A 12,500-nucleotide genomic window follows, 5' to 3' on the forward strand; every position below is an offset into this window, starting at 1 on the left:
CCGTCTCTCGCCATCTCCTGTCACTAACGCCTGGCCACTTTTATGCTGATGGTGCATCGGCATCGCGAGGGATCTGCATAACACACTCGAGTGAAGAACCGAAATTAGGGTCGAATTTTAGGTCGAAAATGCCTCCCTGAGTTGGACTGAAATGAGGCTTATCTGCGTGGTGATTGAATGCTGTTAAGGATAATGGTGATGAGAATGATGACAGTGATGATATTAGCAGTGCTGGGAATAGTGGTGGTGGTTATTATGAGGATCGATGATGATGATGATGATGATGATGTTGATGGTGATGATGATGATGATGATAATGATGATGATGATAATAACAACAAAACAACAATAATGACAATGTTAATGATGGTATTTCTAATAATGATAATAATGAGGAGGAGGATACAATGTTGATACTGATCACATATGACCATTATGATAATAGCGATCATAAGAGTGGAAGCAGCGGTAATATTATTAGTGATATTAATGATAATAACAGTAACACACGCAATCAAAATGTATACTGATTATAATGAAAATAATAACAATAGCCATAATAGCAATAATATTAATGATATTGATAATGGCAATGAGAGTAATAACAATAAATATCACGTTATGAACATCGATAATATTACTAATATTAATGGTAATGATAATGATAACAATGTGGATAATAATAGGAATGATAAGGTTACCAATAATGATTCTACAGAACAGGAAATGCATAACAAACTTTTGGAAATATAGATGTAGACTGGGAAGCTTTCTCAGCAAAATAAAATAGTATTACCCGTAATGATGTTACCGAGTAAGCGAAATGTGGTGGTAAATCCCTCAGACTTTCGACATGCTACTTTGGATTTCAAAGACGCTTCTACATCTACTCATCAAGAAAGGTACTAATGATCCTCAAAAAAAAAATTATTTTAGAAAATAAAAGAAATAGTTCCGCTGTAGAAGAGGGAATTCATGAAAAATAGTTATATAAAATTCCGCTGCAGAAATGAGAATTCTTAAAAAAAAAAAAAAAAAAAAGAAGTCTAGAGCATCTTTTCACGAATTCCTCTCTCTCTCTCTCTCTCTCTCTCTCTCTCTCTCTCTCTCTCTCTCTCTCTCTCTCTGTCTCTCTCTCTCTCTCTCTCTCTCTCTCTCTCTCTCTCTCTCTCTCTCTCTCTCTCTCTCTCTCTCATCTCAAAAGAAAAAAAGAAAAAGAAAAAAAGAAATCTTTACAAGATACACGAGGTGCTCCGGTGTCTTTAAAATCCGTACAAGTCTAGTCCAATTTTCTGTTCATTCATTACGCCGACGTGCCCTTACGAGTGCTGGGGTCGCTTTTCTCGAGAGGAAAAAAAATCTTTTTCATAGACATATTTTTTGTTTGTTTATTTAATCAAAGCCACGTGTCTCGACTTGTAACTTTCAGAGTCCTCTTTAGTAAAGTTTCTTCACTACGTTTTTCTCTCCTTTTAGTACTGGTTCGTCCTTTCTTTTATATATCTTTCTCATTATTTTTTCATAATTATTTCTTACCTTCTTCTGTGCATCAGAATGACATTTCTTTCATTAAAAAAAAAAAACATGAGACGTATTAAAGGCGCCAGAACAAAACATTCCTGAAATTCTTGCGTTCTCAAAAGAAAAGAGATGTAGGAATAGTAGCCTACAGTGTATTCAGCGGACGTAGACTGTTAATTGACTCAGACAAGCACGTTCACATTTGCTCGGTTCGTTAGGTAAGAATTGAATCAAAGCCTCGAAAAAAATCTGTTCTATAATGGTTAGCTCTATTTTGGGAATCAGACCAATTTCATGTGATTAATCTCGTTTTTTATATCTCATGACGCATCACACTTTTACTTTACTATTTTTAACAACATATCTGCGTGCTTTAATCATCACAAAAGCGCTCGGCAAAACATCTGAATCGGCAGTTACAGGTGACTGTCTGAGAGCAACGAACAATAAGGCATGAGACGCAGTTGTAATGATCAGAATCAGAGTATATAATTGCTTTGCCATTTAGGAATACAATAGTCTTGGCTTTAAAAAAATGTAACGGTCCTGAGAATATAATGATCTTGGCCTACAAAGCGTCCCCGCTGTTTTTGCGATCTTCTTTTCAGTACGAAAATAATGTACAGGATCCTCTTCCGCGAATGCAAGTCTTGCTCCCTTCAACATGACGAGTACACTTTGAGTATGAATGCGAGTATATGGTTATGTAACTACACTCCGCCGTTCTTAAATCGAATGACGTACATGAAGATTTCATTTTTACACGAGCGGAAACTATGCCTCAGATCCTGCTATTCTGCATATACGTTCCAATCATCATTGCTCTTCATTAAGCGCACTCCGATGGCTCTGGACGTAGCATCATCGGGGATCTGGAACCTCTTTCTGCAAACATGAGCACTAGCATTTCGTAATGAGTTGTCCTGAATAATGTCTTTGGCGGCTCCACGTCCCGCCCTCATCCCACAGCTGCCAACAATGTCGAAGCGGAAACTTTACCTTACATAATAAACAAGCCATTTCGAACAACTAATAAGTAATGCTTTTCATATTATCTCATTTATTCTGCTCTGATTAAACATTTCACGTATCATTATAAATCTAGGATAGATAGTGGGTAAATAAAAGTAGAAAAAGAGTAAAGCCCAGAGAAAACTAACAAAGACACATTAAAAATTACTGAGTAGAGCTGAGTAGAAAGATAAGTATTGTGCTGGGTATGTAAACAGGGTAAATACTGCGAACAATTCGTGGGGGAAAAAAAAGTTAAACAACAAAGTTAACAAAAACAGAAACACGGACTAAAATACGAGGGGAAATCGGAGAAAAAAAAAAAAAAAAAAAAGCAAGAAAAAATATAAAGGAATTACATAAAACACCTTAGAATGAATAGCCAGAGATACGCTAATCGAATTCCTTTTACCTGCTTGCACGATAACGCCTCTTCTATGCCTTCTCGGCTGCCAGTCCCTCGCGAAAACCTAACTGAAACAATTCCTTTATCTGTAGCCCTGCCGCTGTAGCCCTCCCACTGTAGCCCTCCCGCTGTAGCCCTCCCACTGTAGCCCTCCCACTGTAGCCCTCCCACTGTAGCCCTCCCACTGTAGCCCTCCCACTGTAGCCCTCCCACTGTAGCCCTCCCACTGTAGCCCTCCCACTGTAGCCCCCCCACTGTAGCCCTCCCGCTGTAGCCCTCCCACTGTAGCCCTCCCACTGTAGCCCTCCCACTGTAGCCCCCCCCCACTGTAGCCCTCCCGCTGTAGCCCCCCCCTCCCCACTGTAGCCCTCCCGCTGTAGGTGTTTGTGTCCAGGCTTCTTAATTGTTGCTTTGCTGTTGATTCTTGTTTTGTGTCTCTCTTTTTTTCTTTTCTTTTTCTTTGTCTCTTTCTATTCTTTGTCTTTGTGTCGGTTTGTCTCCGAGTCTCGGTCTCTGCCTCTCTCTCTCTCTCTCCTTATTTCTGTTTCTTTCTCTTTCTTCCTCTTTCCGTTTTGCTATCATCTTTCCCTTCTCTCTTCCATCCCTTATTCCCCATCCTTCCCTCACTTCCTGCTAATTTCCCTCGCTTCCTCCTCTTCCCTTTTCTCCCTCCTCTACCTTCTCTCTTATCCTTCCTTTCTACCGCTCTCTCCCTCTGTCTCCCTCCTTCCCTTCCTCTTTCCTCTCTCCCTCCTTCCTTTTTACCTTTCTCTCTCCTTTCTTACCTGCCTCTCTCCACCATTCTTATTTCTCTTCCTGCCTTCCTAATTTTCTCCCTCCTTTCCTCCTTCCAGTCCTCCCTGTCTGTATCTATCTATCTCCCTCCCTCCCTTTCTCTCCCCCTCCGTCTCCTTCCCTCCCTTCCCCCTTATTTCTCCCGTTCCTCTCTCCTCCCTTCCCTCCCTTTCTCCCTCTCTGTCTCCCTCCCTCAACCTCCCTCCCTCCCTCCCGATTCCTCCCATTCCTCTCTTTTCCCCCACCCTTCCCTAGCCAAAAGAAAGAATGAAGAAAAAGAGACTATAGCGAGAGTGATGTTTGTGGTTCATGCAACATCCGGAAGTGGCAGAGCCCAATATGCTGCCATGTCGATGATTTAATACAACGAGGAAAAGATATGGTTATCGTTTTTCTTTAGCCCAAAATCAGGCATTATAAGACCCGCAGCCCAGGGATCAATAGATGGGCCTCTTTTATTACTTAATACTAAAATTGACTACACCATATACGTTGTCGTAAAGTGTGTATATCACCTTTACATAATGTTTGAATGGAGGTATTAAAATGCCTTGAGATTTTACTTTCCATGGTTTAGTATCCATCAGTACACATGTTATATCGCCTTATATTTAGCAATCTTGACAGGAAACATTCCTTACGATATTCATAACAACACCGTACTTGATAAACGGAGCGTTTTCTCTTCCATACATCACTGATTAACTAAATTATTTACCAATAAATCCTAAAATCGACTATCCATTCTGAAAATTACGGGCCTCCTCCAAACTCTGCGGCGACGAGTTGGAAACTGGAACTTCCCAAACTCACGCCGGGCTTGTGTTCCGGGGGGGGGGGGGGCGGACGCCGATCGGGGAAGGCTATCGTGTACACAGATACGCACACAGGTATACACACATATACAGGCATACTCGCACATATAGGCAGATGCACACACACATACAAGTGAACACACACACAGAGGCAGACACACGCAGGTACGCACACACAAACACACACACACAGAGGCAGACACACGCAGGTACGCACACACAAACACATACACACACAGAGGCAAACACATGCCAACAGACAGGCATACAGATACTGATAGGCAGACACACACACACATTAAACTCATACGCACACAGACAGACACACAGATACATACAGACAGGCAGACACATACAGACTGGCAGACATACGTATAGACAGACACTGACAAACATACACACAGATCTACTTACTTATCTATTCATCTACCTGTCTATCTGTCTACTCTCTGTTTATTCATTTACCTATCCATCTATCTAAACATATATCTATCGATCTACCTATCTATCTACTTATATGTCTATCTACCTATTTATTTATCTATCAAATGACCTGTTTCTCTGTCTATTAGGATATCAATCTATCTGTCTCTCAACTTATCTGTCAATATACACACAACATCGCCATCATCATAGGTATAGGTACATACAATATATATATTTTTTTAATGTGCATTTCAGAACTCATTTCTAATGGACGTGCATCATGTCTTTCCAGGTAACCCCACGGTTGTCTACTTTCATGTCACTGTCATGAGTCTGGACTCCATCGACGAAAGTTCTATGGTAAGTGGATTCGTGTGTTCATTTGCTTTTTTCGCATTTTTTTCTTCTTTTTTTTAGGTGGAGACGGTGTGGACAGGATCGCGGTAAATTGTGTGAAAGAAAGAAAAAGACAGAGAGAGAGAGAGAAAGAGAGAGACAGAGAGAGAGAGAGAGAGAGAGAGAGAGAGAGAGAGAGAGAGAGAGAGAGGAGAGAGAAGGAGAGAGAGAGAGGAGGAGAGAGAGAGAGAGAGAGAGAGAGAGAGAGAGAGACGAGAGAGAGAGAGAGAGAGAGAGCGAAGAGAGAGAGAGGAGAGAGACGAGAGGAGAGAGAAGAGAGAGAGAGAGAGAGAGAAGAGAGAGAGAGCGAGAGAGAGAGAGAGAGAAAGAGAGAGAGAATGAGAATATGCGTGTGTATTCTTTCACCCTTCATTTCCCATATTGATTAGCACATTCCCTTCACAACGATTTATAAGCATAAGCTACATTATTATACCGCACGTACTTGATACATGAACCTTTTTAAAAAACCCTATTCCTTCTCGCTAATTTCCTACACTCACTTGTGTTCCTTCTCTGCATCATTTGTTTGCAATTATTATTATCTATAATACTGTGAAAATAATTCATTAGTTGAATACCGTGTATCAACTGGATTATCTCCAAGTTAATGGAGGCCAAATATTGATAATTCTTCCATATGATCAAAGTTTGTAAATTACGATGATTGCATTCAGCCCCCAATAATACTTTTGAAAAATAGTATCAATTACATCAAGCCTTTCAGAGTATTTACCTTACTTGCTGCAATTCGTATCCTTTATGCGAATTCTTGCTACAATATGGAATCTATTTATCTCAACTTTCTGTTCTTCTCTTGGAATGTGAGCCAACAGTTTGGGGTCAAACGCCTGTCTTCTGAATATGTGTTGCTAGTAATAATGTCCTGAAGAACAGAGAATGATCTATTGAGCAACTAATTTTCAGATGTCATATTGTTTTAAGAGTGTGGTGACTAATTGCGTCTTTGGTTTTCAAAAGGAACTAGGGATGAAAATGACTTTGGAATGTTCATTGCATTTAGGACAGTTCCAACTGTTCCATTAAACTATTTGTTAAGTCTTTAACCTTTTAAACTTTTTTTTTTTTTATATCGAGGATAGAAAATTGAACATAATAAAAATGATCTAATTAATTCCGATGTTATAAAAGGTAAAAATGGCTGGGAGAAGTTCCATAAGTGACAGATTAGAGAAAAGTTAACTTCGTTACCATTTTTAGGACTCAGAAAAGGGGTTGAAATTTGACCGAACGAGGCTTGAATATGGGAGGGAAACGGACGCTGAATTCGATTCCCTTTGTCGTCCCAATGCTCTTTTGTTGGAGTGCTTTTGTTTTGTTTTGTTTTTTGAACGATGCGATTCCATTAACGTATTGGCTTGTAACTTAATCAATGGTTTTATGTTATTATAGATAAGAGAAAGAGAGAGAGAGAGAGAGAGAGAGAGAGAGAGAGAGAGAGAGAGAGAGAGAGAGAGAGAGAGAGAGAGAGAGAAAAGAATCTTCTACTTTTCATAACTGCACAGCTTTGGAGATTGGAGTTACGGGAGAAGTCGAGAGGCAGCAATGTGTGAAGAGAGATTGTGATTGCGACTGATGATGCAACCCGGGGGGATACGTCCTACAAAATTTTCAACCACTTTCTTTGTTGCCTAAAGCGAGAGAACTTTTTTCCCCATTTTCTAGTTTTGTTCCCATTTTATTTATCTATTCAGCATACGCCATACCTGTCTGCTTTTAGTCCTTCATTCTAGTTGGTGCTAAGACGAATGGCTGTAAATGAAGTAGAGAGAAATTATTTAGGATCCCCTTCCACCCCTCCGATAACGGGGAATATAATTAATAATGATGATGATCATAATAACAACAACAACAACAGCAACAACACCAACAACAACAACAACAACAACAATAATAATAATAATAATGATAATAGTAATAATGTTAATAATAATAATAATAATAATAATAGTAATAATAATAATAACAATAATAATAATAATAATAATAATAATAATAATAATAATAATGATAACAATAATAATAATAATGATAATAATAATAATAATAATGATAATAATAATAGTAGTAGTAATAGTAATAACAATAATAATAATAATAATAATAATAATAATAATAATAATAATAATAATAATAATAATAATAATAATAATAATAATAATAATAATTTAGATTTATTCCATTTGTTACAATGGTTATCTATTTCCTTTGGTTCTAAATGACCCCCTGCGTGCAAGGGATGGGGCTGCCATGCACTGGCGGCGAGGGATTTGAGCGCACGGCAGCAAGACTCACAGACGAGACCGCTACCACTGCACCACACAGCACACAGATATATAAAGAGATAACAGGCAAAATTCTGCACACACACAAAAAAAACACAAGTAATATTTGGGTAATATAACGAATACGGCTACAAATGTCTCCAAAGAAAGCTTCGTGTAAGGAAGACGTAGATATATTTTGTTCATTCCCAAATTCCCGAATAGTTTCATGTTCATAACAATGGAAAACTAGTGCGAAAATTTCCTTTATATTCTTTGACTTATATATACACTGTTGATTAATATCAGTCTTATTTAATTTGTTTGTTTATCCAGTAAAATCTAGTGATATGATACAATAGAGAAGACATAGAAAATTAAGTAATAAATAGACATAGAACAAGCGGACGTGAATAACTTTATAATTTAAAAAGTCTGTATAGTGACAAAGTTGAATAAACACGTAACAAACAGTTGTGGATAAACTCACTAATAGATAACCTCGCTACAATAGAGACATGAAAAAAAACACTAAAACAGGCATGGGATAACCTGAATAATGAAGATAATCCTGACAAAACGAAGGCGAATGAAATTGATAAATAAAATGTAAAGAAAATCATCAATTAGACAATCACAATCACAATAAAACGGACGAATAATGAAAAAAAAAATAGACATAATGAATAACGCATAAAAACTCACAGCAAGCGAACGAGAGGAAAACAAATTCGACACTTCCCCCTTCCCCCTCCCCCCCCCCCCAAAAAAAAAGTAAAACAAATTCGAGGCGAAAAAAAAAATGAATTAAATGGAAAGATCAATAAGTCCTGCACAAGCGGATGCGGAAAAGAGGTCATGCTAGGTCAGTCCATCAGGTAATGTCGGGCGTGGGAGGGAGAAGCGGGTCGGATGCGAGAGTTAAGGTCAGGTCGGTCCATCAGGTGAGATGAGGTCGAGAGATGGAAAAGGGAACGGCAGGTGGAGGGGGAAGGAGGAGGGAGGGAAGGAGGGAAGGAGGAGGAGGTGAGGGAGGAGGAGGAGGAGGTGAGGGAGGGGAGGAGGGAGGGAAAGGAGGAGGAGAGAAGGATTGGAGGAAGGAGGGGAGAGGGAAGATGGGTGAGAAAGGAGAAGGGAGGAGGAGGAGGTGAGGGAGGAAAGGAGGGAGGGAAAGGGGGAGGGAAGGAAGGAAGAGGAAGGAGGCGAGGGAAAAGAAGGGATGGGGGAGGGAGGGGAGGATGAGGAAGGGTGGGAGAGAGGAGAGGACACGATAATAGGTGGAGAGGAATGAGAGAAGGAAGGTAAGGGAGGAGAGAGAAGGAGGGATAGGAGAGGGGGAGGAGGGAGGGAAGGGTAGAGGGGAGAGGAGTGGGGGATAGGTGGACAGGAATAAGAAGGGAAGGAAGGGTGAGGGATAATGATGGGGGGGGAAGAAGGAGGGAGGATAGAAAGAGAAAAGAAAGGGAGAAGGGGTAAATTGGGAAGAGAGGAGAGAGAGAGAAGGAAGGGAGAAGGGAAGAGGAAAGAAGGGGGAGAGGGAGAGAAGACGAGGAAAGAAGGAGGAGGGAAAGAAAGCAGGAGAGGGAAAGGAGGAGAGAAGAGGGAAGAGGGGATAGGGGGTGAGAGGGGGAGTGAAAGATGCGGAAAAAGAGAACCAACTTTGTAGCAAAAAAAAAAAGAAAAAGAAAAAAAAAGATGAGATCAGAAAGTGGAGAATGAGGGGGGGGGGAAGGGAGGAGAGAGGGGGAACTCTTTTAAAAGAAAAAAGAATTTAGGAAGCACGGGGAAAAGGGCGATAGGGCGAAGTCAGATAGAAAGAAAAAAAAACGCTAGGCAACACGACGACTGCCAATGGGAGAAAGCCATTATTTAGATTAGACGGAAAGGCGGTTTGGAAAAAGAAAAGATAAGAGAGAGGCACCCAAATACTTGGGAAATAATGCACTTTTTTGGGCACGAGCTTCGTTCCTCACTCTAGTTGCATTATGTAAAGGAAAAATTGTCTCGCTCACCCAGAGTACAATAACTTTTTTTTCCTTTTGTCTTTTTTCTCTCTCTCTCTCTCTCTCTCTCTCTCTCTCTCTCTCTCTCTCTCGCTCGCTCTCTCTTTCCCAATCTCTCTCTGTCTCCCCCCCCCCCTCTCTCTCTCTCTCTCTCTCTCTCTCTCTCTCTCTCTCTCTCTCTCTCTCTCTCTCTCCCCTCTCTCTTTTTTCTCTCAACAGGCAAAAAGAAAACGTAATTTCTCGAGGCGTTAACCCTATTTCGTTTTCTGTAACACTTTCTTCCTCCAAAGACCGTATGTTTTTTTATTTTATTTTTTTTCTTTAACAAAACGTAAGAGAATGAAATTTGCTGTTTTGTAAGGCGTGACGGAAAATAATTGATAAATAAGACATCGGTAATCAGGGTGATGACAGTGACAATGGTAATAAGGACAATAGTGATGATAATGATTATGATAATAGTAAGAATGATAAAGAAGAGATAATAACGTCGATGATCGTGATGGTAGCTCAGTAATGAAATTGATAATAATGATAATGAGGAAGATAATAACGATCATGAGTGTTAGTAATTATGATAACAACAATAATAACATTACTAATGGCAGTGATAATACTACTAATAATAATATCAATAATGATAAGTAACAAAAGTAATGATAATAATATTTTCAACAATAATGACAATAATAATAATGATAATAATAATAATAATAATAATAATAATAATGATAATGATAATAATAATAGTCATAATAATAATATTAATAAAAAAATAATAATGATAATAATATTAATAATAATGATAATAATAATAATGATAATAATAATAATAATAATAATAATAATAATAATAATAATAATAATAATAATAATAATAAAGAGATTTTGTGAAGTATATTGTTTTAGAACATTTACTAAATCGGTTCAGAAAAGTCTTTTATTCCGCTGAGAAGACGTGATTTGCTAAGATTGGATGCGAAAAACTGAATTATGTGAGAAATCGAATGAAGGGGAATGAACACCACGTTTTCTCCTTTTTCTTCATTTTTTCCTTCTTTTTTCGTCTTCTGAATCTTCTTTTTCGTCTTTTAAATCTCCCTTTTCGTCTTCTTCCTTTTTTTCTTCGTCTTTTTGTTCTTCTTTTTCTAAATCTTCTTTTTCGTCTTCTTCCTCTTCCTTTTTCTTTTTTTTTTTCATCTTCTTCCTCTTCTTTTTCTTTTTCGACTTTTTTCTTCTTCTTCTTCTAAATCTTCTTTTTGCTCTTATTCCTTTCTTTCGTTCCCTTCTTCCTCTTTATTAATGAATTGGTAAATCTTGTACCAATTGGTGTAGATTCTCACTTTTCTCACTTCTGGCACTTGCGCTAAAACTTTCCTCGGATTAGGTTTAAAATATAATGAAGTTTTGCCACGAAAATCGAGCAGCTTTAGAACTCTAATGAAGTTCGTACATACGGACACACGTCGGTGCTTTGGCTAAAACTTTTCTCGAATTTGGTTTGGAAAAATAATGAAAGTTTTGATACGAAAAATGAAACAATTCAAGAACTCGAATGTAGGGATACGAGCGCCACGTGTTATCAAAAATGAAGCTCTTTTTTCCGCTTTCGCTCGTCGGAGTTCGGTACTTTGGCCAAGACCTTCTTCGATTAAGTCTATTTTGTATATTTACTATTTGATTCTTATTTGTTTTTTGTTTTTTGTTTTTTAGGTGGTAGGTGGGGAAAAAAATAACCGCTTTTTGTTTCACGTTTCAAATTGGATTGGTTGCTATCGAAGGACTAAAAAATCAATAGTCAAATAAATGGATACGCAGGAGCTGTAGTCAAGTGGATAGGTAGGAGGACCATTTTCTCACAATCTCCCTTTGTCTCTTTCTCCCCCCACCCCCCCCACAGACCTACGCCGCGGACATCTTCTTCGCCCAAAGCTGGAAGGACCATCGCCTCCGCTTCCCACAGAATCTCACGGGAGACTACCGTTTGCTGCCTGTCTCTTGGCTCAAAGATATATGGAGACCCGACGCTTTCTTCAAGAACGCGAAACAAGTGACGTTCCAGACGATGACGATTCCGAACCACTATCTGTGGCTGCACCTGGACTCTACGATCCTCTATATGGTCAAGTAAGAGGCTTCAATGTTTTCTGTTTGGTTGGTTATGGGTGTTGTTGTTGTTGTTGCTGGTGTTCCGCTTGTTGTTGCATTACTATCATTGTCAGTAATGATAATGATAACAAAATAATAATGATAATGATATGGATAATGATATGGTCATTATAACGGCGACAAAAATAACAACAGTACTGATAATGACAACAATAATGATTATAATAATATTATTATTAATATCGTTATTATTATTGTCATTATTATTATTATTATTATTAACATTATCATTATTATTATTAATATCAGTATCATCATCATCATCATTATTGTTATTATTATTATTATTATTATTATTATTATTATTATCATTATTATTATCATTATTATTATTATTATTATTATTATTATTATTATTATTATTATTATTATTATTATTATTATCATTATTATTATTATTATTATTATTATTATGAATAGCAAAACACTCTTCCGTGCTGATACAATGGAAGAAAAAACCCACAATACAAAATCTACATTTATTGAAAGTGAGACTACAGTTTCGAAATCCACCTGAATTCCATCTTCAGACCTGAAGATGGAATCCAGGTGGATTTCGAAACTGTAGTCTCACTTTCAATAAATGTAGATTTTGTATTGTGGGTTTTTTCTTCCATTATTATTATTATTATTATTATCATTATCATTATCATTATTATTTTTATCATTATCA

General features: G+C 38.0%; 1 protein-coding gene across 6 annotated transcripts in view; it reads left to right on the top strand.

Annotated features, from left to right (window-relative positions):
• Positions 1-12,500, top strand: part of LOC119597150 (glycine receptor subunit alpha-2-like) — a 172,987-nt gene that overhangs the window by 118,901 nt on the left and 41,586 nt on the right. For all 6 annotated transcript variants that reach the window (XM_037946668.1, XM_037946662.1, XM_037946664.1 and 3 more), the window contains 2 exons: positions 5,267-5,334; positions 11,559-11,785. In XM_037946668.1, the coding sequence (XP_037802596.1) occupies positions 5,267-5,334; positions 11,559-11,785 (295 nt within the window). The remainder of the gene's footprint in view (positions 1-5,266; positions 5,335-11,558; positions 11,786-12,500) is intronic.

The sequence above is a fragment of the Penaeus monodon genome, chromosome 38 (genome assembly GCF_015228065.2).
Source record: "Penaeus monodon isolate SGIC_2016 chromosome 38, NSTDA_Pmon_1, whole genome shotgun sequence".
Taxonomy (NCBI): Eukaryota; Metazoa; Arthropoda; class Malacostraca; order Decapoda; family Penaeidae; genus Penaeus; species Penaeus monodon.